The sequence below is a fragment of the Pristis pectinata genome, chromosome 4, assembly GCF_009764475.1.
Source record: "Pristis pectinata isolate sPriPec2 chromosome 4, sPriPec2.1.pri, whole genome shotgun sequence".
NCBI lineage: Eukaryota > Metazoa > Chordata > Chondrichthyes > Rhinopristiformes > Pristidae > Pristis > Pristis pectinata.
This window is the reverse complement of record NC_067408.1, coordinates 47627122-47651024: the sequence shown is the minus strand read 5'-3', so window position 1 is coordinate 47651024 and position 23903 is coordinate 47627122. Positions and strand designations below refer to the sequence as shown.

Below are 23903 nucleotides of genomic sequence, written 5' to 3'. Positions count from 1 at the left end.
TACTTTTTTCAACATTCCCTTTGCAACTCAGTTTTCTCTTGCATCTCCCCAACCTGGCAATGCTGACATTTATTGTTCAGACCTAATTGTCCTGAATTGAAGAGATAGTTGAGGTTCATCCACTTTGGTAGGTCTGGAGTCAAATGTAGGCCAGACCTAGTATCATTGGCAGACTTCCTTCCCTGAAGGACATCAATGAACCAAATGAATTTTTATGACAACTTGGTAATTGTATGGTTACTGAGGCTAGATATTTTTCATTTTGGATTTATTTAATTACTCTATTTTAAATTCTCAAGCTGTCATAGTGCGGTTAAAGCTCTTGTCTCTTGATCAGTGGTTCAGAACTCTGGATGCTAGTCCAGTAACTTAACTACCACGTTACTCTCCCATCTTTTCAGGTGAAGCAGCAAATTTACTTGTACTACCAATTCAGTATGCTACATTCAGTGCTCACAATCTGGTGGTCTCTTCATTTGGGGAAATCAAATACAGAAGGGGGAATGCTTTGCAGCACACCTCTGTTCAGTCAGCAAGGGTGAGCTTCCAGTTGCCTGTAACTTTAATTCTCCATCGCATTCCCAATCTGCCCTCCGTTTTTGGCCTCCTACCTTGTTTTAATGAAGGTCATGAAACAGAACCTCGACTGGTGACTTGACAATTTACCACCTTCAGGATTCAACATTGATAAAAATTGCCCATTCCTATTTATGCATTTTACATTTCAGACAGTTTTTTGTTTCAGCTTCTAGTAATTTCAAATCTCATTTATCATATCCTATTTACGTCTTCAGACATACCTTTTGTTATACATTAGCTTTTAACAACTCTCAGCCAGTACTGTTGTCACATGCAACTGTATTACAGACCTTTCCTTTTGTTCTCTGTACCTCCACACTTCTCTGCAACTTGAAACTTCATTTCTAACTTCTATTTGTGATTTTAAAAAGTCACCAACCTGAAGTGTTAACTCTGTCATACTTTCCACAGATGCTGCCAGACCTGCTGAGTATTTCCTGTTTTTTTTTAAATCTCAGATAGCACCCACTGTTGTTATTTATTTGATCAATTCATCCATTTGATTCTTAAAAAGTTGGATTGTAATATTCATTATCTTATACAAGAGTAAATTTGTATTTATCCAATCTGAACCCAGTAGTTTTTTTTAAAGAAATGCAGAGCATGTGAGCATTTTTTCTCCATACTTTTTCTTGGATGTTTAATATGTTTTATAATATATATCAGGTGATTAACTGATGCAGATTAAGATTCCTAGTTGTCATTTAAAATACAAAAAACTTTTCATTAATTTTGTGATACACAAATGATTGGAAGTTAAATGGAGGTTTGGCATTATATTGAGTACACAAAATTATATAAAATAACAATGGTGAGTCTTTGCAAATTAAAACAAGAACTGAGAATTCAACATCAAATTCTGTTGTAGTTTAGAGTCTACATCCTTCATTGTTTAATCATTTCTAATACTTTATTACAATGTTAGCATTACAGAACTGTAGCTTATTGTTGCAGAGATAACTGGGTACTAGGAGGAATATATGGAGCCCAATCTGCATCAGTCCGTCAACTCAACATGGACATTTCTGCCATGCATTTCTTCACCTTTTCTTGCCAGCCTGCCATCCTTCTGCCCTATGTAAATTTGAGCTTGTGTAAAACTCAACTGTCCTTTCCATGCCCTGCTTTACTCATGAGCACTGTTCTTTGTTGTCCTAACTTAGTGCCTCATTTCATGGGACCGCCAATTTAAAGTTCTCATCTCCATGGTTAAATCCCTTAGTGCCTTGCCAACTCTCCCTGGCTACAACCTTTCCAAGCCATGATCCCCCTTGCTGCACTGATACTGGCTGTGCCTTCTGCTGCCAAAGCTTCACAGTATGCAATTCCTATTCTATGTCCCTCATAACGTCTTCTAAAAGCCTACAACTTTCACCAATCTTTTGGTTATCTCAATATTTGCTCCTTTGTTCAGCACTCATTTATTTCTAATGTTGTCTCTGTATAATAGCTTAGGATATTTTGTTTATGCTGAAGGTGCTGTATTGTGTATCATGCATTATTATGCTCTATGTGATCAGAGGTAATGAAGACCATCGAAGAAGGTGATGTGGATGAGGTGACAAAGAAAAGAATCCACAAGAGCAAAGAGAAGGCAGGTGCACTCTGGCATATCTACGCAGCAAAAGATGCTGAAAAGATCAGAGAGCTGTTGAGAAAGGTGAGCTTCAGATTGAACTTCACTGTGAATGGCTGTTGATGAAAGCATTATGTTGAATGATGGCATTGTAGAGAATTCCAGTTGCTCCATGCTAATAATTGGAAACTAACCCATTGAATCTCTTCAGGCAAGAATTTTTTATACATTCATCTCCTAATTTCAAAAAACATTATAACCCTTTGTCTTATTGCCCTGTCTGAACATTTGTCATACATTGCTCATTTTTAATCAGCTGTTATTATTTTGGCAGGATGCCCTCTTGGTGTGGTACTTCTATATACCTACCAGCTCAGAATCTGTCATGATTCTTGCTTTAGACATTTAGTCATTTCTTTCTGAAGTCATAACCTTCAACCCATCATTAGTGTAATACCTCAACACTTAATGGGGGGAAAAAAGCTTTGATCAATGCAACATTCAACTGTGTCAGTGGAAATTTATGCAGTGCAGCACATTTTCTGACAAAAGTTCCAAGAGTGTATTAATATGGTATTGTAGGAAAGTAAAGGTATGAAATGATGAAAGGCCATTTCCCACTGCAGTTTGTTTTTCCTGTCCAAAATATTCATCTACTTTGCTCAATTTTGAAATTCTCCAATATTTTACTTCCTGCCCAAAGAAAAAATCAAGTTTCACATATTAAAGTTCTGAAGAGTATTTTGGGCTTATTTTATCTAAAAATGGAATATTTTGTATTGATAAGTACTTCAGCTGCTCACCCTCAAACCCCACCGAACTCGCCTCCAATATATAAATGCCATAAAACACTTTTGTACTTTGAGGATTTTCATTGCTCTTTTTTTGCATTCTCTCCATTGTACATACTGCTCTATCCTGTAATCAAAATTGTAGATGGTACACTGTATTGCTCAACTTGACCACAATATATTCTTAGCACTGTATTTTGCATTCTTGCATCTCTTTTTTTCTATCTTCTGTCTCAATGATTTTGTCGGCTTTTTTTTAAACCATCTTCCCACATTCTTGGAATACTGATTATGCAGATTATTTTTTCATGTGGACATATTGGAATACCCAATCATGGTGCCCAGTGGGAAATTGTTAACGGATATTCCATCCTACCCAGTTTTCCTCAACCATCTTTACCTGAGTAATTTAGCTTCCTCAGCTGTACTAATAGCAAAATCTACTAATCTGAATTTACAATGAAGATCTGTTTTCTTATTGTTCATTGCCCATTGTATATTTAGTCCCAAATTTACTCACTAATGCATCTTGCATTCAGCTTTACTTTTTGGGTCATTTATATAAATACAGCTCTGTGTTATTGACTATCAGAAGTCTACGTTAAATACTTTCAGATCTATTCCCCCCCACACAAGTTCTTACTGGCTTTTTTTGAAGTTGTTAATTGTAATCTCAATTGCTGTATGTCATCTCTGCACAAAACATGATCTCATTATCTTTGTCTGACCCTTTAAGCTATGAAATGGAATTATTTATCAAATGCAGATAGGCAGAAGTCAATTAAGTTACAACTTCATAATTATAAGTTGTTACACAAAACACACTACGTAATGTGTGCTGTTCTCCACTTTTAAATGTTGTGCACCCTTGTATGGTAGGCTTATACTCGTAATGATTAGCTGTACAAAGGGATACTGGTATGTATGCAGAAGCATGCCTCTTCTTAAGTTGTTCTCCTTTATCACCACTAATTTTTTTGATAAGCCAGTTGATTAATTTACTTAGCTTTGGCTTTGCCGTGGCAATGCTTTTCCTACAGTTCATACGCCTTGTGATGCTGTAACATTTCAATTCACTTTATTTTCAGTTTATATCCCATTTCCTGACTTCAGTACTTTCATGGCAAATCCTACTGAGAATCTGTAACTTCTAAGAAAATTTGTGAAAATGCAGTCTAAATGTATAATTTTATGTTTTAAAGTCAAATCTTCCTTTTCTGTTTCAGCTTATTTTCCACTATTTTGGATTACCATGTCTTGGTCGTGACTTGATGATTAGATACATTTGCATAAATTTAGCATTTCTTATGCTTGCCTCTCGCCTAGGTGTCAGAAGAGCAAGGTCAAGATAATCCACCTGATCACGACCCTATTCACGACCAGAGCTGGTACCTGGACCAGGTCCTGCGGAAACGGCTGTATGAGGAGTATGGTGTGCAGGGCTGGGCCATTGTACAATTTTTGGGAGATGCTGTCTTCATCCCAGCTGGAGCACCTCACCAGGTATGACATGTCAAGAAGCAATAGATTCCACTGCTCAGGCAAGGTTTTAGTTGGCTTTAATATTGATTTAAGAAAGAGTGAACTTGAGATTTATGAGAGAGGGGTAGTGGTAACCAAACAGAAACAAAAGTACTTCATAGCTTTTGAAAAGTGCTATATAAATCTAAGTCTGACAGATTTATTCAACTGCCACCTTTAGTACTTGCCACTTTCATTGTGGAGCCTGGTACCCCATTTCTTCCATGCCAGTGCTCTTATTGACATTGCAACAATGAATGCATCACAGCAACACTTAACTGGCTTTAAAATGCTTTGTGATATTTCTGAAATCCTAAAAAGCACAAAATAAGAGCCAGTCTTTTTTTCTCCTAAAAATCCTTCTCTTTTAAGTTAGATAAGATAAAGTACTGTCACCCCTCCTCCTTGTTATTCATTGCCTCTGCCTCGTTAATCTGAGCCCCACCTCTTTTTATGCATGTTAAATAAATGGTTGCTTGTTCTTCAGCCTTTATGTTGGATGGAATAAGTGCCAAAAATATGTTGTAATGACTGTATCTCTCCTTCAGGTACACAATCTGTACAGTTGTATCAAAGTAGCTGAAGACTTTGTGTCTCCAGAACATGTCAAACACTGCTTCCGTCTTACTCAGGAATTCAGGCACCTGTCGAACACTCACACCAACCATGAAGATAAATTGCAGGTATGGTACCAATAAGGATTAGGTCCAATTACCAATGAAATTATCTGTTCTGAAATAAACTCCTACTTGAATGCAAATGCATCTCAAAGGCAAACTAGCAGGGTAATGTCTTGTTCCAAACCAGCCTGCTCTTTACCACTGGTTCCAAGCATTGTACAGCCATCCCCTACGTGACTAGCCAAGTTGTACTGGTAACTTCTGTGTTACAGCCATTCAGCTTATGGAAACTTGCACAAGTCACTACCCAAAAATTTAAGATAGAGAATAAAATTCACTCTTACGGAATTCATGTGGGAAAAAATAAATAAACACAAAATGCAAAAGAAACAACAAATGTTGTCCATTTTTATTTTTACCACTCAGTGCTATGGGACAATAAGATATGGATATGACATCACCAGGTCAATTGGTTTGGCAGTCACAGCCGAGTCTGTCCTTTGCCGTGCGCACTCCAGTCCAAGGACATGTGAATAAACGTCTAAGTGCAGTGTTGCCACGCTCTTCATCTGTGATGCACTGTATTGTGGACAGCTGTAGTACCCATGGCCTGCTCTTGAACCGGCTCCTTAACATAATCCCTCAGCCTTTATTCCACTTCCACTATGTCACCTACCTTTAACCCATTATGCCCCTGAATTCCTACTGCACCACCTTTCTCCCATGATCCCGGATCCTCAAATTCCATCTATTTCCCTGATATCCCCACTTCTTAAGCGCTTTCCTTGTTCATGAACCTTAAAGAAAACGCTTTGCAGGTGAAGAGCACAGCAACGCCGTGCCAACACTGCATTCTGAGAAGTCTGTTCACATGCTCAGACTGGAGAGGCCATGGCAGAGGAGGGACTCTGTGTGACTGCCAACCCAATCGACAGGGTGACATCATGTCCAAATCTTATTCCCCCACGGTACTGAGTGACTACAAATAAAAATTGACAAAACTTGTTTCTTTAGCACGAGCCTTGTCCATCCCAAGTCTAATGTTGGCCTCGGCTGTTAAATAATAGCACTGGGTCACTTTGCCATCGCCAATAAAATGGCTTAATGTGAGAGAGAAAAACATCCTGTAGGAATGCATCTCCGCTTGTATCATGGGATTCAATGGGAAAGGGAGGGGTTTGCATTACAGAAAATCAAGATACAAATGGTTTTCTCGGAACACAACCCCTCCATGATGCTGGGGTTGCCTTGTTCATTTATTTGTTCATGGCCACAGTCGCCTGTAAAATCAGTCTGCCGGTGAATCAGTCATCGAGGCTGAGGTTACTTGGTGCTGAATTGGCAAAAGAGATGTCTGAGGATAAAACTGAATATGCAAGGTACTTGAGGCATTTATAATTTCTCCTTTTTTAAAAAAAAATTAACAGTTGCTTTTTCCTATTATTTTTAAGATGTCTGTTAATAATCTGAATGTTGATGTTGAATTTTCAATTGTGTAGACCATGGGTAAGAATAAAGCTTCTTGTCCTCAGGTGAAGAACATTATCTACCATGCTGTGAAAGATGCTGTTGGGACTCTGAAGGCTGAGGAACCGAGACTGGGCAAGTCATAGAGGAGCCTTGAATGGAAATCAGTGATTCAGAGGAACTGTTCTGTAACATACGCTCATTAAGAATTACATGCATTTAAAAATGGAAAGGATGTTTTGGTGGAAGTTAAGATGTTCAATAAAAGTTCACCACATTATCACAGTGGAATGTAGTATCAGCTCTGCTGTTTTCTGCAGCAAGCTATAGGAACAGAAGATTTGGGAGAGTGTCACATTGTAGTTAGTTTCGCACTGAGTTAGTGGTTATATTTAAAAAAAAGTCCCTTTCCCCTTACTTTATCCATATTCATACAAAGCGCTGGGTTAATGAAAAGTGATCTTATAGAAGTAGCATAGCCCATGGTTATAACATACTCGTTCCCAGAAAGAGGAGTAAGTTTAAAGGGACAGCAAGACTTTTCGTTGGCTCACATTAACTATGATCAAGTGATCCCTGGTTTTATTTAAGTTTCATTTTCTTAAAGATCTTTACGCCATTCCAGAGACTCATCGTGACTGAGCTGTTTCTGCATTGTACCTGGGCACTCATAGTTACAGCCAGACCTTACTGGAATCAAAAACTAACTGCTAAATCAGGTGAAGAGATAAGAGTTAACATGTTACAAATTATAGTTTAGAATAATATCTGGATCACTCATTATCCATTCCCTCCAGTCCCCAACTGCAAACAGAGGTGGGAGGCAGAATTGGATTTCTGGTTAAGTCTGTGGATGTTAAAATTTCAGAAATGTAGAAATGTCAGAAATTAATTTTGTTTCTTTCATTTTCCAAGTTGGATTTTTGTGTCTCAACTTCATATTTAAAAAGAACAGGTTATTTTACTATATAAAGGAGCAATCTCTTTCTGAATAAATCTTTTTGACAGGCCTGCTGCAGTCTTTTGCTTCACCTGGAAGCATAAATAATGCTCCTTTTGAAGCAGGCAAGACAAAAATGCCACACTTTTCTCTGTCAGTTTATTTGCGAAGCATGCTCCTAATGTTTCTGTCAGCGAAATGTTGTGCCATGAAGAATCTGGTCCTATAGGCACAAGCATGTTGTTTGAGTTCCTTTGTTTAAAGTTGAAATTTAGTTGTGTCATCTGGAGAAATACCAGTTTCACTGTCAGACATCAGACAGACAGTGAACTGGGCAGTAAGGAAAGAATTAAGTGCACGTAATTTGAGGGTTTGCCACATGAAGATCTTGAGTGACAAAACAAAATCTCAATACTAAACTGGAGTCAGCTGCTATTAAGGTAATACCTCTGAATTGATTTTTTTAAACTGTTAACTTGTGGAGAAATATTCATGCAATATTGATTAGCTGAAAACATATTATGACCTCTTCAATCCCCCATGACCCCCTCAAAAAATTAATCTTAATATTTTGCAACATAGAAGGAAGCCATTCAGTCCATCTAGTCGATGCCAGTTTTTAGCTTGATCCCACACTCATTCCCCCTTTGTATTCCCTGTAACCTATTCTCTCTTACATTCCCATCAACTTCCCCCTGATTCTCCTACCACCTACAACATGTTTTTGTGATATGGAAGGAAACTGGTGCACCCAGCAGAAAGCTATGTGGTCACACAAAAAACATGCAAGCTCCACATAGACAGCACTGTCAGTCAGTATTGAACCCAGGGTGGCTGGATCTGTGAGGCATCAGCATGACCTGCTACAGCATCGTGCCTCCCTCCTTAGCTCCTGAGGCTTTCTGTGTTTGATATCAGCACAATGGAGTAAAGATAAGGATGTCTAAACATGCATTTTGAACCATACTGAACAAAATATGGTCAAAATATTTGAAACAGTCTATCTCTCGTTGCTTCATCTGATTTCCACTGCAGATCTAATGCTAAACTGTGAGGATTTAAGGTAATACTTGGTGATTAAAGTGGTCTTGGTCAAGCAGGGCTCCCCTTTATCCACTTGTTTAGGCTATATGGATGTGCAGTCTGAGAAGTATTTCCAGTATGTGAGCTGGTCTGAATCTTTACCAATAATAGTTATCAAAGGTTCAGTATTGCTAATAGTTTTCAAAGGCTTAAAATTGCAATATCTTAAATCTTTAAGGGGACTATTAAGAACTTGATGCATCTTGATTAATTCTCCAGTCTTGCAATGGTATCAGTGTGGAAGCACTTTCTAAAACAAAGTTGAAAATTCTTTTACCCCAGCATTAGTATTTTTGTTTTGTGAATTGTTAGAACACAGGATTTATGAACTCTGAAATCAGGGTGATGATACTTAGTTGTTCAAGGGTGTGAATCAGTGATTTTATCCTGGAAAGTTATGTTTTGTTTTGGTGCTGGCAGTTTCCACCTTGCCCTGTGCGTGAATGGAAGAGTCTGATTCAAACGTTCTGTTGAACAGAAGGGCAGAAACATCTTCAACCTGGCAAGAGCCAGGATGCAGAATGGTGAGGGAGGTGGAGACTCAGAATGCAAATCTGATTACCTGACCTATACATATAATGAAGTGAAATGAGATTATTCACAGATAATTATTTGCCGTGCCAGTCAATTTAAATCTTTGGCTTATTGCAGTGTTTATTCTGTATGTGATTGGATTCCACTTGACACTTTGCCAAGAGTCATGGAAATAATTGAGAAATATCTTAAGTTCTCAACAATCTCCTTAAAAATTGAAAAAATATGGAATATTTTACTTCCACATGAGAATTATTCTTCACTTCCATGTGGAAATCCTGAACTTGACAATGGAACATATTAGCAGGACATTATAGGGATATAACTTTTACCCTTTGTATTCAGTTGCCTGTAAGCTCCATCAAAAAAGGTTTTCCTTTTCCTGGAAATGATTTTTTTTTACCTTAAACACCACAATGAATAAGTCAACTCTGGGTCAGTGAGGTTCAGCAGTGTAGTAATATTTTGCACTATTTACAACATTTATTGAAAGGAAAACACTGAAAAGTGTGCAGGTAACAAAAAAAAATCACACTCATTGGGGGAGATTTTAAAGGTCTGCCACATCTTCCAGTGTATTTCTCCTACTTTTTAACTTCATAGAGGGAAAGTGCATTTGGCCATGCCCTCTGCAGTCTTAAAACTTAGCCAGATCTCAAAGGAAAAATGAGCACAAAATGTGGACATTACCCTTGAAGATACCAACTGTCAGCACATGACAGACTTCCAGCTTTGGCATTTGTTCAGATTTAACAATACCCACTGTTTTATTTTTCCCAAACAGACTGCTTCCAGGATTCAGTATTTAAAACCAAAACTGTCTCTAGAAGTGTGTATTTCATTTTTTTTGGGCAGGTACCATAGTACCATTCGTAAATCTGATGTTTTTGTTGATATGTAAGCTGTTGTGACTTTTTAATAAAAGGATAAAATGAAGAAAAAAATCTGTCACATAATGTAGAATACTTGTCTTCATTTACTGCAAGCATTTTGTGAAGGGCTGATTTAGGTTTCAATATTCTTATTAAAATTTAAAGAAAATATTTGTGTCCACTTGATTTATTTATGACCGTTTCTGAGGATGAAGTCCGCCAGGGTATTAAGTGACTTTAAATGTACTGTAATTTAAACACCTTCCAAAAAAGTAGTTTGGCATTACACCATCGTTATCTAATCAAGCAGAAGTGCAAGGCAACAGCTGGGTGTAGGTCCGTAGTGTTTTTGTTACAAGCCTCTCAGTCAACCACGTTCATTAATTGGTACAAGTAGTATATATTGCCAATGTCAAAAATTGAAACAAATCAAAAAAATTTTGGAAACTTGTGTCCACAGAAAATAGATGGTTTATATCTTCTCATATATCATATGATATTTATTAGTCACATGTATATCAAAACCTACAGTGAAATGCGTCTTTTTGCATTACTGAGAATGTGCTGGGGGGCAGCCCGCAAGTGTTGCCACTCTCCTGGCGCCAACATAGCATGCCCACAGCTCCTAACCTGTACGTCTTTGGGAGGAAACTGGAGCACCCGGAGGAAACCCACGCAGACACACAGGGACAACGTACAAACTCCTTACAGACAGCAGTGGAATTGAACCTGGTTCGCTGGCGCTGCAATAGCATTACGCTAATGGCTACACTACGATGACATAGGAGGCCCATCAAGCCTATCTTATTTACCCATGGCTGTAGACTGTTCAGAACTGAAACATAAATTCAATCTATAAAAGAGGGAGAGGCAAAAATTTAAATAGACCCTCAAAAACTTATTATACTCTCGCAGTTAATTCTGAAAGAGTATTAAGATGTTAAAACAGGATCAGAATTTATTATTGCTGACTTAAGTGATGTGAAATTTGTTGTTTTGCTGCAACAGTACAGTGCAAAGACACAAAATCACTATAAATTACAAAAATAAATCGTACAAAAAGGAGTAACAAGGTAGTGTTCATGGACCATTCAGAATTCTGATGACAGAGGGAAAGAACCTGTTTCAGAAAGACTGAGTCTTCAGGCTCCTGTCCTCCTCCCTGATGGTAGTAATGAGAAGAGGGCATGTCCCAGATGGTGAGGGTCGGGATGTGTAAAATGATGTGAGTAACTTGAGAAAGAGAGGAGAACGTGAATTTTAAGAATGAAACTGAAACTGAAACTTGGTTGAAAATGAAGATCTAGTTGATCAGTGTTCAGAAAACAGGTGCCAGGGAGAAATAACTCTTGAAGGTCGAGGTGAATTTTGAATGATGTTGAGGCCAGTGATCTTGAGAGTTTGAATGAAGGTGTGAGATGAAATGTTAAGTTATAGGTTGCTCAAGATTAATTTCTTGGTAAAACAAGTTTAGCAAAATGGTTACTGAATGTGTTTGATTGCCCAAAGGGATGAGAGATTACCCTAAACATCAATTCCAATATATGTCAGAGGGATGTACATCACTTGTCTTAACAGAGAAATATGGCCTGAAACTTAGTTTTTGATGTAGTTTCTTCACATGAAATGAATAACTTCCTGGGCTGTGGTATAGAAAGTACATAAGACAAAGAACAGGATTGGAAGCGAGATTCCAATTAGTTATGGGAATGAGGTTTTTTTTAATTTCTAGGTAATTAACTGAACTCAAAATCAACAGGTGGTGTGGTGGGATTAGAAATCGAGTCTCCAGATTCTTACTCCAGGCCTTTGGGTTATCAGTAAATGTAAATCCAAACAAAAACTGTGGAAGCTGGAAATCTGAAATAAAAACAAGGTGCTGGAAACATTGAGCAGGTCAGGCAGCATCTGTGGAAAAAGAAACAGTTAACAGTCAAAAATTGTTCATCAGAGTGGGAAAGGGAGATAAGGTAATGGTAAATTGCACAGGTGGTGGTGGAAGGAATGGATGGGAAGGACAAAGGGAAAGTTGATCATGGAGAAAGGAAAATCAGTTAATGTTTCAGGTCAGAGATCTACCTGAAAGGGGAGTCCATCTCCCCCACCTTCTCTGCTGCCGTACCTTTTTTTAAATCTCTCTTTCCCAGTTCTGATGAAGGATCACACACCTGAAATGTTAACTCTTTTTCTCTTTCCACAGATGCTGCCTGACCTGCTGAGGGCTTCCAGCATGTTCCATTTTTTACCTTGGATTACTATTCTAGTAATGAAGCAGCATTTATAATTCCAGTGAGGAGTTTTGAAGTGCTGGTAGGCGTGTGGGGGAAAGGGTGTTTAGGATATCTGACAGACGGGTGTAAGTTATTTAAGAGAAGAAAATTGTTCAAAGTGAAAACCAGTTCAACCAGACTGGAAGTTATTAGAGAATGAGGAGCAACAAATGATGTGCTGGAGGAACTCAGCGAGTTGAGCAGCATCTGTAGGACAAAGAAATTGTGGACGTTTTGGGTCGAAACCCTGCATTGGGATTGAGAGTGGAGAGGTGAGATGGCCAGTATGGCGAGGAGGGGAGTGGCGAGAAAGGATTCAGAAGTGATTGGTGGACTGAGGAGAGGTGTAAGATTACAGGCAGGTAGTGCTGCCAGGTAGGGGAGTTGGAAGACTGTGGCAGGTGAATGATAGATGGAGGCAGACAGAGAGTGGAAAGAAAAAGGAGATGGAGCAAAGGGGAGTGTGAGGATAGGAGGCAGCTGCTGGAGGGAGATGAGCTGGATTCAGTTAAGTAATGGAGTTGAGAATGGGAACCATTAGGGAAGAGGTGAATGACAGTCGGAACCGGGTGGGGGCAGAGGGGGGAGACTGTGTGTGAAGTGGGTGGTTGGAGCGAGGAGGGGGAAGGGGACAAAGATGGGTGGAGGGGGGCTGGTGGGAAGGGAGACAACAAAGGGGAGGACTTGGAGGATCAGAAGGAGGGGGGAGGAGAGGGAACAAAAGAAAAGTGAGGGGGGTTTACCCAAAATTTGGAAAATTCAATATTCATGCCATTGGGTTGTAGACTACCCAGGTGGAATATAAGGTGTTGCTCCTTAAGTTTGCGTTGGGCTTCATCCTGGCAGTAGAGAAGGCCAAGGATGGACAGGTCAGTGTGGGAATGGGAAGGGGAATTGAAATGGTCTGCAACTGGGAGCTTGGGATTGGCATTGCAGACTGAGCAAATGGTCGCTGAGTCTGCACTTGGTCTCATGGATGTAGGGTCGGCCACGGCATGAGCACCAAATGCAGTAGACGAGGTTAGAGGAGATGCAGGTGAACCTTTGCCTCACCTTGAAGGACTGTTTAGGTCCCTGGATGGTGGTGAGGGAGGAGGTATAAGGACAAGTGTTACATCTACTGTGACATCAGGGGAAAGTGCCAGGAGTAAGGGAGGGATGTGTATGGACAGATGAGCAGACCAGGGAGTCACAGAGGGAGTGGTCCCTGTGGAAGGTGTAGGGAGGAGAAGATTAGGCTGGTGGTGGGATCACATTGCACCTGGTGGAAATGATGAAGGATGATATGCTGGATGTGGAGGCTCATCGGGTGAAAGGCGAGGACGAGAGGAACTCCATCCGTCATGGGGAAGGCGGAGTACGAGAAACAGAGGAGATGGGAGATCAGGCTCTATCAACCACAGCAGAAGGGAAGCCACACTTTCTGAAAAAGGAGGGCATTTCAAATGTCCTGGAACAGAAAGCCTCATCTTGAGAGCAGATACAGCAGAGATGGAGAAACTGGGAGAAAGGAATGACATCCTTCCAAGAGACAGGGTGGGCAGAAGTGTAGTCTTAAGTAGCTGTTGGTGTTGGTGGATTTATAGGTAATATCAATGGATAGTTTGTCTAATGAGATGGGGACAAAGATCTAGAAAAAGGAGAAAAGTGTTGAATGGTCCACGTGAATTTGAGAGCAGGGTGGAAGCTGGTGGCAAAGGTGATAAAATTGATGAGTTCTGCATAGGTGCAAGAAGCAGCACCGATACAGTCATCAATGTAACGGAGAAAGATTTGGGGAGTAGTACCGGAGAAGGTTTGGGACAGGGACTGTTCCACATAGCCAACAAAAAGACAGCCATAGCTGGGTCCCATGTGAGTGCCCATAGCTACACCTTTGATTTGTGGAAAGTGAGAGGAGTCAAAAGAGAAGTTGTTTAAGGTAAGAACAAGTTCAGCCAAGTGGATGAGAGTATTGATGGAGGGGAACTGGTTGGATCTTTGTTGTAGAAAGAAGCGGAGGGCTATCAGACCTTCCTGATGGGGGATGGAGGTGTATAAAGACTGAACATCCATGAGGCAGTGGGGGCCAGGGAATGAGAAATTGTCCAAATGGTGGAGGGTACGCAAGGTGTCCCGGATGTAGGTGGGAAGGGACAGGACAAGAGGAGACAGGATGGAGTCAAAGTATGACGAAATAAGTTTGGTGGGGCAAGAGCAGGCAGAAACAATGGGCCTACCAGGACAGTCCTGTTTGTGGATCTTGGGGTAAGAGATAGAAGCGAGAAGTGCAGGGTTGAGGCACTGTCATGTTAGAGGTTGTGGAGGGGAGATCTCCTGATGTAATGTGACAGTGCAGGAGATGATGGCCTGGTGTTTGTTGGTGGGGTCATCATTCAGAGACTGGCAGGACGAGGTATCCGAGAGCTGTTGTCTGGCCTCTGCAAGGCAGAGGTCAGTCTGGCAGACTACAACGGCACCACCCTTGTCTGCAGGTTTGAGGAAAAGGTTGCGATAAGTGCAAAGTGAATGGAGGGGGCGTGAGGTTGGAGCAGGCCAGAAGAGTGGAGGAGTCGAGGCAGTCGATGTCATGGCTGCAATTGGAGATGAAAAGTTCAAGGGAGGGTAAAAGGCTCAAAGGGGGTGCCCAAGAGGAAGGGGAGTGCTGGAGATGTGAGAAGGGGTTATCATTGGGAGGTGAGGATTCCTTGCCAAAGAAATAGGCACAGAGGTGGAGGCGACAGAAGAGGAGCTCCATGTTACGGCAGGTCCAGAACTCATCGAGGGGGACAAAGATCAGGCCTTTGCTGAGGACAGACCACTCAGCGTCAGAGAGGGGGAGGTCATGGGAGATGGTGAAGACCTAGCAGGGGTTGGAGCTGGGAAAAGGATTGAGGTCAGAAGGGGGAGATGAGGGTAATAGGAGGGGGGACTTGGGGGAGGTGAGGGGGGGAATCTCAGGGGAAAGAGGGGAGGAGGAAGTAGTAAGTGTAGTGCGGGGACTGCTGGTGGGATATGAGGTCAGAAGGTAGGGGGCTGCAGTGAGAACAGAGATGGAGGACGGAAGAGAAAGATCCAGTGGAGCGTTGGGAACTTGGGGCCGGGTGGGAGAGTGAGGTGGTACTGACAGAGCTTCGGAGGAACGAGGAAGTCTAGATGGATCTTCGGCAGCCTGGAGTCAGGTGGGAGAGGGAGGAAGTCCAGATGGATCTTCGACTGCCTTAGAGGTGGGCGAGTTTTTGAACCTCTGTGAGGCCAGGAACATGAAGAGCTGCTGGTTGAAGGAATGGATCCAGCAGAGGATGAAGAAGAATTGTGGACCACAGCACATTTGGGAAAGCAAGGCCTGGAGCTGTGGGAGAGAAAGAAAGAGGGCCAGAAGGTCTTGACGCATGGTGGAGCATAGGACATGGAGGGAAAACTGTAGGGAGAAGTGGTGAATTGAATGCACATACCTGAGATCCTGGCATGGGCCAAACTGAAAGGCCCGGAAACAGAGCTGGAAGCCACTTGGGACAAGATGGCAACAAAGGCAAGTACTGAGGAAGGATACATGGCTATAGCAGCAAGTCTTGGTAAGAATGTGGTCAAAGAGCCAGAGAGCAGTAGAAATCAAAGATGGGGAGCTATGAAAGGGTCTCACAGAACTCCTGTCAGAGAGACGAGGAACACTTACATAGAACAGTACAGCACAGAACAGGCCCTTCGGCTCACAATGTTGTGCCGACGTAGCTAATACCTCCTATGTACAGAATGCCCATATCCCTCCATTTTCCTCCCATTCATGTGCCCATCCAAACCCCCCTTAAAAGCCCCCAATGAATTTGCCTCCACCACCCTATCAGGCAATGCATTCCAGGCATCCACCAATCTCTCAGTAAAAAAACGTACCCCCGCCCATCTGTTCTGAACCTACCCCCCTCACCTTAAATGCCATATTAGATCTAGTTTTAGGTAATGAACCGGGTCAGGTGACAGATCTATTGGTGGGTGAGCATTTGGGGGACAGTGACCATTGCTCCATAACCTTTAGAATTGTCATGGACAGGGATAGGAGCAAAGAGGACGGGAAGATATTTAATTGGGGAAAGGTGAATTATGAGGCTATAAGGCGAGAACTTGGGAGTGTAAATTGGGGTGACATTTTTGAAGGGAAATGTACTACGGAGATGTGGTCGATGTTCAGGGCTCTTTTGCAGGATGTTAGGGATAAATTTGTCCCGCTGAGGCAGAGAAGGAATGGTAGGGTGAAGGAACCGTGGGTGACGAGAGAGGTGGAACAACTAGTTAGGAAGAAGAAGGCAGCATACATAAGGTGTAAGCAGCAAGGATCAGACAGGGCTCATGAGGGATATAGAGTAGCAAGGAAGGAACTTAAGGAAGGGCTGAGGAGAGCGAGAAGGGGACATGAAAAGGCTTTGGCGAGTAGGGTTAAGGAGAATCCCAAGGCTTTTTTCTCGTATGTAAAGAGCAGAAGGATGGCTAGGGTAAAAGTAGGTCTGATTAAAGACAGAGGATGTGCCTGGAAGATGTGGAAGTGGGTGAGGTTCTCAATGAATACTTCTCTTCAGTATTCACCAAGGAGAGGGGTCTTGATGATGCTGAGAACAGTGTAGGTGAGGGTAATTTTCTACAGTATGTAGATATTAAGAGAGAGGATGTGTTGGAGCTGTTAGAAAATATTAGGACAGATAAGTCCCCGGGGTCTGAGGGAATATTCCCCAGGCTGCTTCGTGAGGCAAGGGAGGAGATTGCTGAACCATTGGTTAGGATCTTTGAGTCCTCGATGTCAATGGGGATGGTACCGGAGGATTGAAGGGTGGCAAATGTGGTCCCCTTATTCAAAAAAGGTAGTAGAGATAGTCCAGGGAATTACAGACCGGTGAGCCTTACGTCTGTGGTGGGTAAGCTGTTGGAAAGGATTCTTAGAGATAGGATCTATGAGCATTTGGAGAAACATGGACTGATTAGGGACAGCCAGCATGGCTTTGTGAAGGGAAGATCTTGCCTCACAAGTCTGATAGGGTTCTTTGAGGAGGTGACCAGGAAGACTGATGAGGGTAGTGCAGTGGATGTGGTCTACATGGATTTTAGTAAGGCGTTTGACAAGGTTCCGCATGGTAGGCTTCAGAAAGTCAGAGGCTAAGGGATCCAGGGAAGCTTGGCCGTGTGGATTCAAAATTGGCTTGCCTGTAGAAAGCAGAGGGTTGTGGTGGAGGGAGTGCATTTGGATTGGAGGGCTGTGATGAGTGGTGTCCCGCAGGGATCGGTTCTGGGACCTCTACTTTTTGTGATATTTATTAACGACTAAGATGAGGGGGTAGAAGGGTGGGTTAACAAGTTTGCAGATGACACAAAGATTGTTGGTGTTGTGGATAGTGTGGAGGGCTGTAGAAACTTGCAGAGGGATATTGATAGGATGCAGAGCTGGGCTGACAAGTGGCAGATGGAATTCAATCCAGAGAAGTGTGAGGTAGTACACCTTGGAAGGACAAACTCCAAGGCAGAGTACAAGGTAAATGGCAGGATTCTGGGCAATGTAGAGGAGCAGAGGGATCTGGGGGTTCATATCCACAGATCACTGAAAGTTGCCTCGCAGGTGGATAGGGTAGTTAAGAAAGCTTATGGGATGTTAGCTTTCATAAGTCGGGGGATCGAGTTTAAGAGCCACAAAGTGATGATGCAGCTTTACAAAACTCTGGTTAGGCCACACCTAGAGTACTGTGTCCAGTTCTGGTCGCCTCATTATAGGAAGGATGTGGAGGCATTGGAAAGGGTGCAGAGGAGATTTACCAGAATGCTGCCTGGATTATGAGGAGAGACTAAAGGAGCTAGTGCTGTTCTCATTGGAGAGAAGGAGGATGAGGGGAGACATGATAGGGGTATACAAGATATTGAGAGAAATAGATAGAGTGGACAGCCAGCGCCTCTTTCCTGGGGCGCCAATACTCAAAACAAGAGGACATGGCTTTAAGGTATTGGGTGGGAAGTTCAGGGGTGATGTCAGAGGGAGGTTTTTCACCCAGAGAGTAGTTGGTGCATGGAATGCGCTGCCTGGGGTGGTGGTGGCTGATACATTGGACAAGTTCATGAGATTGTTAGATAAGCATATGGAGGAATTTAAGTTAGAGGGCTGTGTGGGAGGAAGGAGTTAGATAGTCTTAGGTGTGGTTTGAAGGGTGGCACAACATGGTGGGCCAAAGGGCCTGTATTGTGCCATATTGCTCTATGGTTCTATGGTTAAGTGCATGTCCTCTGGTATTGGATCGCTCCATAATGGGAAAAAGATATTGCAAAGTCGGCATAACCTTGTAGAGACTTTGCAGTGGAGTAGTACAACAAAGACACAAGAGACTGAAGATGCTGGAATCGAGCATGAGAATGAGAACTGGTTAAGCCATCATTCAAGACAGTGACATTCAGGCAGTGAGGGCACCCAGGTGAAAACCTCCCTGTACATGGACGACGTCGCCGCCTTCTGCTCGGACCCAAAGTCAGTTCGCAGATTGATCAGCATCTGCAACCAGTTTGAGTTGGCATCAGGGGCCAGAGTTAACCGCGCGAAGAGCGAGGCCACGCTCTTCGGCAACTGGCCCGACCGATCCAACGTCCCCTTCACTGTCAGGCCTGACTACCTGAAGGTGCTGGGGATCTGGTTCGGAGGAGCTGGGGCGTGCAACAAAGATCGGCGGGAGCAGATTGGGAAGATGAAGCAGAAACTGGGACTGTGGGAACGGTGCTCCCTATTGATAACTGGGAAGAACTTGGTCATCAGGTATGAGGTGGTCTCAGGGCTGCTGTACTTGGCGCAGGTGTGGCCTGTTCCTCGCTCCTCCAGCTTGGAAATCACCCGCGCCGTCTTCCGGTTCATCTGGGGATCCAAGATGGAGCAGGTCCGATGGGTCACCATGCACAAGTCCCTGGATGATGGGAGTAAAGGTGTCCCCAAAGTCGCCCTCATCCTGATGACCACCTTCGTCTGTGGCTGCATCAGGCTGTGTGTGGAACCCAAGTACATGGACACCAAGTGTCACTACGTACCAAGGTTCTACCTGTCCCTGCTGTTGCGAAGGATGAGCCTGGTTCCATGGCCACACAACGTCCCAGTCAGCTGGACGCTGCCGCACTACCTGTCCTTCATGGAGAAGTTCTTCCAGACCAACACCTTTGACCACAAGTCCATCAGGCAGTGGTCAGCACGGAACATCCTGCAGACTCTGCAGGAGAAGGACTCAATGGATACTGTGGGGTGGTTCCCTGAGCAGACTGTCCAGACCATCTGGCAAAATGTCTCATCGCCAGAACTCACCAACAAACACCAAGACTTCGCTTGGCTGGAAGTGAGAGGGGCCCTCCCAGTCAGAACCTTCCTGCACGGTCAGAACCTCACTCCCAGTGCGCGCTGCCCCCGGGAGGACTGCACTGGGGATGAGACAGTCGCCCACCTCTTTGCGGGCTGTGGGTTTGCGAGAGGGTGTGGCGAAACATGCAAGGGTCCTTGTCACGTTTCATCCCCAGCAGCTGCGTAACAGAGGATTCTCTGATCTATGGGCTGTTCCCGGGGACACACACAGAGACAGACATCAACTGCTGCTGGAAGGTCATCAACTCGGTGAAAGACGCCCTTTGGTCTGCCCGAAACTTGTTGGTCTTCCAGCACTGCGAGATGTCCACAGGGGAATGCTGCTGACTGGCACATTCCAGGCTGCAGGAGTACGTGCTGAGGGACGCACTGAAGCTGGGTGCAGCCAACACAAAGGCTCGGTGGGGAAGGACTGCAGTTTAGGGTTCTTCTGCCACTGGAGAGGGAGGGGCAGGGTCAGGCAAGAAAGCCCCTAAATATTGTAAATACGGGACTGGGTAGCCCCCAGGGAACCATACGTGTGGCATCGGTGCTGTTTTTTATATAAAGAGGTAACACTAATGAATGGTCGGTACAAGAATGTAAAGGTTTGCACTGTTTTATAATTGTATATAGTTTGTCTTTTATTATGAATAAAGTTTATTTTGGAATTAAAAAAATCATTCAAGAAAAGAGGGGCGGACCCATGGTTGATCCTGGTGGAGGCTGACTGCCACTATACCCCAGGTGAAGAGAGACTAAGAGCCAGAGAATCTGAAATGTATATTGGTAGCAGTCAACTTCAGAGGAGTCCAATATGTAGCTGGATAGAGTCAGGATTAAGAGTGAGGGATAAGGAGGCAAGGTAGAGGAAAGGAAGAGCAAAACATTATTTATTTTTGCTTGCTCATGTGCCACTGGACCAGAAGTCTATTATAACTGTCCCATTTGTGCATCATTGGAAAAGAGATAGGAAAGGCTGTGTGCAGCTGAGAGGTTGTCTAAAATCTTCATGTGGCTTAGTTACATTCAGGAAAAATAAATAAGCTTATATTTGACTTCTGGGAGACACTGTAAAGTATCAGTCCATTGAACATTACAGGCCATCCCCGGGTAACAAACGGGTTCTATTTTCATAAACGTTCATGTCGATTTTATCCATAAATCAGAAAATACACAAAAATCATCCAATATGGTAACCACAACCTCCCCAGTATTGTAATGAATGGCATCAAAATTACATAAAACTGATGGGAAAGAACAATTGCTATAAGTGGAGAGAGAGAGGAAACTGGTTCTGCTGTTCATTGAAACAAATATAGGAAAGTACATTGGACTTTTGATTTTAACAATATTACAGGAACTCGTTCATTTGCAGGGGTGTCAGTAAGTCAGGTGTTCAATAACCCAAGGTCAGCCTGTACTCTCCATTTTGTCTGTATCCATTATAACCTGTTTATTAGGTGCCTTAATCTTGTTGACAAATTGCCTGAATGAGGCTCTTGTGGAGCAAAAGCAACCCAGTATAGACCATTTGCCTGAATGGTCCTTTCTGTACTGTGAGTGTTAGGTAATCCCTGTGCTTCATTTATCAGTGTCCTCAAACAACACTTATTACGTTTGTCAGACATGATACCTTTTCCACATCCCTCTTGATTTCTTTAATAGTCACGTAAAATGGACAACTTGATAGTATGTTGTAATATACGGATATAGAAAAATTTGAAACAAAAGCAAGTAACTGGATGTGGACCCGTTGTCAGAGAGAATTGTATGAAAATGGGAGGGTTAGAGAGAAGTTTTATGAAGCATGGAAGGAAAAAGCACAAAAGGATGGTGTGGAAGATAGAAAAAATTTAAATGTTAAAAGAGATGATGTTACAAGAAAAAAAAGTGGGTGATAATGGGATAAGTAAAGAATGATCTAGAGGAGATGCAATGGGGAAGTAGCAGCTTTTTGAATTTTGGAATTGGTAGGATTGCACCATGATGATTCGGCATGTTACAATGCTGTTCCTCAAACTTGCACTGAACTGCGGTTGAATGCTAGAAAGAAGATGAAGACAGAGACTTAAAGTGATGAGCAACCAGAGGTTGTGGGTCATTCTTGTGGATTGAAGAGGTATGGAACTAAATTGAATGAATCACAATTAAATTAAGTGGAGTGACCGGGGCCTTGGTTGGTTGGAAGAGACAAAATAAAAGGGAAGGTGCTGGATTATTACATTTTTTGGGACCTGGGTGTTGCTGACAAAACCAGTGTTAATTACACTTGAAGGTGGTAATGAGTCACCATCTTAAACTGGTTAAGGTGTTCCTACAGTGCTGTTGGGTAAGGAGTTCTAGGAGCAAGTTCTCAATGTGAGAATAGCTAAGGAGCACAGCAGTGATAGAGGTGGACAGATCTGGCAACTGTTCAGGAAGGAAATGCAAGCCCCTCCAGCTGTAGTTATAGAGGAATTAGACATCTATGGTGAAAGTGTGACAGGAATAGGAAACTAGACACCCAAAATGGTGAAAGGTATTGGAAGAGTTGCAATTGAAAAGCCTGCCCAAGAGGAGAAATAATAGTTGAAATAGAAACAGATTTTGTTGGGTAAGAACAATGGTTCTACCTGGGCAAGTGTAATTTTGGATCATAGGAAGAAGGCTAAAGACTGTGTATGATGGAGAGATTGTGAGGTAACTTTGATTGCAGCTGCCAGATCGTGGAACAGGTAAGTCATGATCCAGGAGAGATAGAGCAGGTGTTAGCTGGTTGGTATTCAAGCTCCAAAAGGCTGTATTAGCTGTTTTCTTTTCAAAGAAACTGCATTATCTGGAGTATTTTCACCACTTTCTTTTCTTATGGTGTGTTATAGTAGTTGGTATATAATGCACATGTGGAGATCAGTGCAGCTGTGGGCATCAGGCTGATCTGGTAAAATTCTCAGGGATTTGGTTAGTTCAGATATACTACTCAACCTTCTCTGAGTGAAATACATTGCACTCTTCATGAGGATGTGCAATGCAAAAGTAATGTGCTTTGGCTGGCCACTGTTATTAATGAGACTTGCAGTTGCCCCAAATCCATAACTCAAGATGTCAGAAGTGAGCTTCAAATTGTGACTGTTGTCATAGTGCATCAGGAGATACTACTGAGGCTCCTCTTATGGTCATGCATGGTCCACTGATTCTTTTCCCACTGCCATGGTTCATCCTTCAGCAGTTGTTGATACAACCCTGTCTATACCACACAAGGTCTGGCAGAACTCTGCCATAATATTGGACTGTACCTTAGAAGAATCAAAGTTTGTTGTGGTTCTTGAGTTTTCTCGTCTTGACAAAGGTCTCAACCCTTTCCATGACCTTCTGTATCCAGACTCAGGCCACTCCCTTCTGCACATTGTGCATTTACTCATCTGCAGTTTAGTGTTTGGCTCATAATGTCTCCTGAGAACATCTTCAAGGATTTGGAGATTTTCCTCCTCTATGGCAGCTGCGATCGAATCATCATCTTCATTGCATTGACAGTATTGACCTCCCTTTCACATCTTGACCATGGTAGCTCAAAATATTTTTGGTTATGATTTCATTCTGTAAAACGGCAGAATATGAATAAAATTTTGCTTGTTTGATAATGTTGGATTTCATTATTATTTTATTGTGTGTGTGTGCAAATTCCAATTTGATCAAGAATTTTGTCCTATCAGTTAAGCATACAGATCCTGTGATATTGATGAAAGGATATTGTTCACCATCCACACAAAGCCAGATAGTTTGGTTTGGGCATCACAACAATGGATATCACCCAATCACTGTGTGCAGCTTTAATCAACTCCTTCTCTACTTGAGTTTCCAGGTAGGTTTAGCTAGGCCTGCAGTGAATTGGCTTGATATTTGCCTTAGTGTGCATGTGGCCTTCAAACACTAATGGTGGTATATGTAGCCTTGAATATACATGCATTTTAGTCCAGAAATTTACCTAGATGTGATTGCAAAGCCCAATTTTAATTCTTTAACCCAGTCACAAGGGAAAACCTATCCTTCAAGTTGGGAAGAACAGTAATGAAAGCAGAAGTGCAGGAAATGGAAAGAATGCAGTTAAGTGGCCTGTCTACTGTGGTTTGAGGGAAAAGCAAGACATACTAGAAGCACTAGTGTGGAAGGTGACATCATCAGAACAAATGTGACAGAGACACAAACTGGGAGAATGGAATGGAGTCCTTGCAGGAAGCAGGGAGGAGGAAGAGGAGTTAAGAATACAGACCATATTGTCCAACTGGTCAACAGTAGAGTCATTAGGCTCCTCATGAGCCTCCTTCCACAATTAAATAAATGGATTTTAAG

General features: G+C 42.5%; 1 protein-coding gene across 1 annotated transcript in view; it reads left to right on the top strand.

Moving 5' to 3' along the window:
• Nucleotides 1–10138, top strand: part of LOC127569203 (lysine-specific demethylase 3B-like) — a 101719-nt gene extending 91581 nt beyond the window's left edge. The window contains exons 25-28 of the mRNA XM_052013608.1: nt 2100–2239; nt 4273–4449; nt 5016–5150; nt 6620–10138. Coding sequence (XP_051869568.1) covers nt 2100–2239; nt 4273–4449; nt 5016–5150; nt 6620–6700 — 533 coding nt within the window. The 3' untranslated portion in view covers nt 6701–10138. The remainder of the gene's footprint in view (nt 1–2099; nt 2240–4272; nt 4450–5015; nt 5151–6619) is intronic.
• The last annotated feature ends 13765 nt before the right edge of the window (nt 10139–23903 follow it).